At 35.4% G+C, this 6,735-nt stretch overlaps 1 protein-coding gene across 1 annotated transcript; it reads right to left on the bottom strand.

The window, feature by feature from the left end:
- Nucleotides 1-424: 424 nt before the first annotated feature.
- Nucleotides 425-1,297, bottom strand: LOC140693372 (olfactory receptor 5M9-like). The gene has a single exon (XM_072957277.1). It carries the CDS (start codon nucleotides 1,295-1,297, stop codon nucleotides 425-427), a length of 873 nt encoding a protein of 290 aa, XP_072813378.1.
- Between the last annotated feature and the right edge of the window lie 5,438 nt (nucleotides 1,298-6,735).

Raw genomic sequence — 6,735 nt, 5'->3', positions numbered from 1 at the left:
TATATTTCTTACAAAATTTCAGTAAAGAAAACATCATAGAAATCATGTTCAATTCTAAAAAAGATATCTCCAAAACACAATGTATTTATCTCAAATTATTTATGAGTCCTCCAGTGACTGCACAATTTTAAACACACCGTGAATGTGTAATATGTCAGTTTGAATCATATAGTTGCATATGTGGAGTAACAATCTTGGTACTTAGAGGCCATTCATGGGGTAAAAGCATCACTGGGTTAGACTGGAACTCAGTATGTGTAAGAGTTGCCTTTAGACAGTCTCTATTGAGCTAGGAACTTTCATGCCTACACACTTTTCACAAGTAGAAATGTACTCAGAAATATCTATTGCAGTTTCACTGCCCCAAGTTTGCCTTGATGATTGCTTTGTTGACTGCCTCTGTCACATCTTTGTTTCTCAAACTTTAGATCATAGGATTCAGCATGGGAATCACTGTGGTATAAAACACAGCTACCATTTCCCCCTGCTCCACAGACTCTTCAGGGGGCCTCCTGAAATGCATAAATATGAGAGTCCCATAAAACATGGTAACAGCCATCAAGTGGGACCCACAGGTGGAGAACGCCTTCTTCCTCCCATCAGCAGAGTGCATGCGTAGCATGGCTATTTCTATGAGGATATAGGAGATGAGGACCACTGAAAGGTAATACGTGAAGTTCATCCCAGCAACAACTATCATGGTGTATTCTTTGATGTGGACCCCACCACAGGCAATCTTGATGAGAGGAGGGTCAGCACAATAGAAGTGGTTGTTTTCAAAATTTCCACAGAAGTACAAGCCATATGTCCACAGGGTGCATATCAGGCTAACAGAGAATCTGTAGACATAAGGCACAGAGATGAGCCAAATACAGACTGTCCTGGACATTTTACTGCCATAAAGCAGAGGGTTGCAGATGGCCATGTAGCAATCAAAGGCCATCACAGCCAAGATATATACCTCCACATGGACAAGGGCAATCAAAAAGTAACATTGCACCAGACACCCCATGTAGGAGATGGTTTTTGTCTCTGATAATAAATTTTCCAGCATTTTGGGAGTAACATTGGAAGAGAACCACACATCCACAAAAGACAGATGACTTAAGAAAAAATATATAGGGGTCTGAAGCTGGGGACTGATGCTGATCAAAATAATCATACCAATGTTCCCTAACAGCATGATCATGTAAACTACAAGGAACACCCCAAAAAGGAGAACTTGAAGCTCCTGATGACTGATCAACCCCAGAAGAATAAACTCTGTCACATCTGTGAAATTTGGCATTGCCTTCATGGAGACCCAGGCTGTACTGTCTGTGGGAGAAAGAAAAAAAAATGGATTTGTTTTATTCTTGGAAGTCTTGAGTCACGTGTATCTGTATTCTAATTCAAATAATTGAACAATTAATGTATATTTCACACAGTGTCCAACAAAAGAATATCTAGGTACAATTATTTCCTTTAGTAGGTCTTATAGGTAATGACCATCAATATTTATATCAGTTTCTTAGTCCTAAAATAGACAATTGCATTCATGTGTTACTAGAACTATATATTTATATTTTGTAAATAATTTCCATAATGTTAACATCCCAGGGCTCAGATAAGATTAAAGCCAGACTGAGAGTTGTCAGAGAATGACTGAATCCATTCCAATATATTATTTTTTAGAAAAAAGCTGGAGACTCATCAGTGTTAAGTGTTCACTCAAGGTCAGCTAGCCACTGAGTACTCACAGACAAGTAAGTGGAGTGAATCCTCTGAAACTCCACTGAATGCTATTTTCCAGTATGATAGCTGGCTCTCAATATCAATAAAAATACAAACACACATGTGATATTAACTGATCTATTTTCACATGTTTTGGACAGTAGTCTCTTATTTATATAATCTTATGGGACAGTGGTCTTATATGTTGGTCTTATAACCTAGTTATTGACATATTAGCCCTATGTTATGCCAGTATATGATACCACATGCTTTCGACATATGAAATTCCTAATCACATTTTAGTTTGTTCAGCCTTACATTATACTTGCTTGATGAGTGCTACTAGCAGGGTAAGGTGAGAGGTATTTAAAAGCACAGGCTCTACTAGCTTTTGTTATCTTAAAAAAAAATGTAAACCACAGGTGGTTAAATCACATAGCACTCAACATCAGAATTATGTCAATAGATAAGTATCTAGACAAATGCCATGAGGTAAAATTGAGGTGACACTTTTTAATAATTATTGTCTCTCATTTCAGATTCCACTGGTTTTCAGGAACAATCAATTCTATGTCTATTTATATTCAAATTTAATGTCACCACAAGGAACATGTTCCCAAGAAATCTTTCTCCTTTTAATACATTTCCCGTGTTGACTTCTCCAAGAAATAAAAATTTGCTGTGAGTTCTTAAGGCTGCATCTGTATAATTACCATCATCTCGGGAATTTAAGCTCTCCATATTAATTGTGCTTGAAGGGGATGTTACTGACATATAAATGGGTCTTTGTAATTGCTTAGGTTAATTCATTTTACAAACATCAAAGCCAGTTATATGTCAGATATATTTGTTATATCTAGAAGTATTCTAAATTCTGGAAATAGGAGGTTAAACAATATATACAGGATTCTGGCTTGCATCAGAATTTATTCTCATTGAAAAGAAGTAAAGGATAAATATACAAGTGAGATACTTCAGGGATTGGAGTCACAGTGACAAATGCACAGTTTGCCAATGGGATCAGATATAAGGAGAGGCAGGATGCAGACAGGGTGATAGAAGATCTCTTTGAAAATATGACTCTTTTACTTAGTGAGAAGAAACCGGCAATGTAGAAATACAGGGAAGAAGAGAATGAAAATTCAAAAGGAACTCTTAGCTTGCCATGTTGAAAAAGAGTGTTTCTAGAGCCATTCCTTTAACATTAAACAGTGTGTAAATTCTATGATTATATCACGATCCCCTCCAATCCATAGCAGAGGACATTTAGGAAGTTAATTAGTCTTTATGAACTATTTTCCCATCTCTTGATTATTCACATGGGGATGAAATACACCACGAATAAAGTAAATTGGGCACATAAGATAGGAGGCACTGAAGTTTCATTTCTGATCTGCCTTCCTCCTTTCTGTAGATTTCCATGATTGTAGATCATCTGGCTTCTCTTAAGTGTGGAAATACTCAGCCAGATGAGAGATGCAGACTCTGGTTAGGAAGCAGAGCTAAGATCAGGGATTTTTCCTATGTAAAAACTCATGACCCTGCTCAATGAGCCCATACTTTCCAACCAACAGACTTTGACTGGGTTAATGGTACTACTAAGCATAAAATATATTTAACAAAAGCATCAAAGCATCTAAGAAACAGACTAAAACTACTTCTCCAATTTTGCTTCCTGCATGACGTGTGTATTTTTCTTCCTCTACACATAATTGTTAGCTCTGTGATAGTAGCATTAGTCTCATTCATCTTGGAACTCTTTAAACTGCCTGGCTTAGCTGTTAAATATAACTGATACTCAGCAATATTCACACAAGATTTTTTAAAGTGTCCTGATCTCTAGATCAGCTTTATGTAATGCATTACAGTACTCCAATGTTCTTAAAGCCTCTAGGAAAGATTGCTTTAGTGACAACTGTCTCAGCTTTAAAATATGAGTAAAAATAGCTAATTTTTGTTGAGTGCTTACTAAAACTTTTGCATATAAAGTTCCAATGGACCAGGTTCTATTCACATAGTCAATCTAAAACTGTGGAAACTGAGGCACTGAAAGGCTAAGAAGGTCTTCCTGGATCAGACATCTGCTAATTGGTCAGACTGAGATGCAAACTAATTAATTCGACTTCCATGTTATAGCCTTAATAATCTTATATTGCTGCCTCTTTGATAATCTATTCCAATATTCTATTTCTTTACATTTAAATTTTCAGTTTGAGTATCCTCCAAAAAAGAAGAATATTATCCTTTGAATAGTTCATTCTTGATGAACCAGAAGAGCTTTGCATGTAGGCTGAACTAAAGAGTAAATGGACCACTGCTTCATGCTACCACTCAAGGTTAGGCGAACCCGTAGTCCTAGGATCAGATGGTCAAGTGACTTCTGGGTTAGAGCCAATTTATTATATAAGTGTGCATCATCTATTAAACAATTAAAAATATAGAATGTGTAACATATGAGTTTTAAAAATGAATCTTAATAATGTTTTTGGAATTTCTCATGAAGAGAAACAGTGAAGGCATAATTACTGCTCTAATCATTTCCACTGACACAAAATCTTCAACTCCATCCACATTTATTTTAAAACACAATGTGAAAATCAATGGTCATTGTAGAGAAGAGGTAAAAGGATAAATAATGCAGGATAATTTTTTTGTTAATCCCTATTGTAGCTAGATCAGGCATATGAAGTTTTAAATAAACTGTGGATACAAATAAGACTATTTCCCTGTAATATATTTCCACACAATAAAGCACTGTGATAACCAATAAGTCTACAAATGAGGTCTTAGTCTACTCTTCAAAACAAGAATAAAAATTAAAAGATGCAACTGTATTAATCTGTATTGTAAAGGGTGTAAAATTTGCAGACATACCTTCAGCAGTGAGAAAAGCAAGTGATAATGACTCACTATTTATTATAAAACCTTGAACACTGAGAGGATTGAGAGCATCTCCCCAAGGAACTACCCAGGTAATTATGAAAGAAAAGATAAAAACATCTCAGGGGTAAGAGAAGTTAAGGAGTGTTACTGAGGAGACTACTTTTTATGGTTCTAAAATTAAGAAATCAAAATTCTTAATATAATGGTTTAATCTCTCCCACCTTCACATGGGTTCTGCTTCCTTCTATTCACACCTGACAATTATGCACCTCGGAAAAACAGTCATGGTTTGCATTATAAACTTTTGGTCAGTCATTTTCATGTCTGTTGTGCTACATTTCTAGTAAGCATCATCTCTCAAGAGACACCATCACAGCAATGCTTGCCCTACACATCTCATGGATGTTAGACACATGACAGATGCCTCAGAGACCATTTGGAAACATCTACAGAGAATGAGTAAAAGTAGAGGTAATTGGTGAAGAAGTTGATTATAGTAGAACAACCTGTTTCACTTAACTGAGGCTCTTCTGGGGGTCAGTAGAGTACTGATTTTGATGTCAGAAGGATCAGGAATCAAACCTCCTTAACTCTGTACTTTAATTATGTGTCATTGGGTGAGTAATGATTCTCAGCTTCAGTTCTCATCTGCAGAATGTGAGACTACTATCTCCTAGGCTGGGGTGGGGATCTCAGATAACATAGGGCTAACTCTCAGGACAATGTCTGTCTCATACGAAGCTCTCAAAGACTTGAAATTCTTTTTGCATTTTCTCTTATAAACAGTTCACAAGTATGAAGTCGCCACCTCTGTAGGACTGTGGTCAATATCATTGCTATGTTGAAGGATAAAAATATGCATACATAAAATAACTCTGAGGTTAAGTTTTTCTACCAAGTTTAGGTAGCTAACTGGTTAAAGAAACAGAATGCCAATGTGGATCATTCATAAACTCTAAACTATTTACTACCCCAAGTTCATCTGCAAAATAATGCTCAGGCAAAGTTTTCTTCTGCATTCTTTATCCCTGAGTACCCACAAATCCTAAGTTCCTTCTCACTCATTATGAAGACAGTGCATCTGGTGAACTCTTTGGTACCATGCTATTATAATGTAGCATGCACTCTCTCAATTAAATGTACATTTAAAAAGAAGAAAGTGTGTGCTTGTGTGTTGGAGAGAGCAAAATACAGAGAGAGAGTGACAAAGAAAGATAAACACACTTTATTTTGGAAATGCTGAAATGTAACGACATTGATGTAGAAATGAATGTAACATTAAGGTGTAGTATTATAAGTATTTTACAAAACTATCCTGAATTTTCAGCAAATGGCAAAATTGCTTTACCTTCTGCTCAATAATCTAAACTCATGGAAATTATGAGCCAGAAGAGATCTCGGAGTCAGACACTAGAACCTAAAACTTAACTGGATGAATAACAAGAAATGATTAGATCAAGGTCACCCACAAATTTATTTGAAATCTGGAAACTCAAACCATGAACATGAGTGAACCATTTACCTTGCTGTCATCATTCTTCATGTAACACTAAACCAACACTCCAGAAAGTAAGTAGAGAAAGCAGTTCACTTTTGAAGAAAAAGATGTAACAAAGATCATCCAAATCCACTTACTCACAGGTATTAAAATGCTTTAAAACCATATTTTAAAATTTGTTAGTAATCAGCAACTAATTTGGTATGTCGAGTTTTCCAATAAATGGTGAATTAATGGTTTTACTGCCAAAAGAAATTACTTTTAACTCACTTAAAAGTAACAATAAGTAAATAAAATCTTAAATTCTTTTAGGGGTTTAAGTTTTGAAACTCTAAGCAAAGTAATATTATAATTTAATTTGAATAAGCAATTTATTTATATGCAAATAGCTTTAAAGTTTTGACCATGATGTATGTGCTTGTATGTGGAAATGAGTTCATATGCATCACTGGTTTCCCTTAAGGAAAATAAAATCTCAAAAATGGCCAAAGAAGAATGTTTGCTCTCACACTGCCCCGATCTCATTTATATTTACATCTTTGCAGATCAATTTGTGATTACTTAAATGCATCATTTAAATGTGTGATTGAACTTTCAGTAGCTATGTGTTATCTAAATCAAGAGAGCAGATTATTTATTAT

Source organism: Vicugna pacos, unplaced genomic scaffold, assembly GCF_048564905.1.
Source record: "Vicugna pacos unplaced genomic scaffold, VicPac4 scaffold_19, whole genome shotgun sequence".
NCBI classification, from domain to species: domain Eukaryota; kingdom Metazoa; phylum Chordata; class Mammalia; order Artiodactyla; family Camelidae; genus Vicugna; species Vicugna pacos.
The sequence above is the reverse complement of the archived record's forward strand: the minus strand, read 5'-3'. Positions and strand labels throughout refer to the sequence as shown.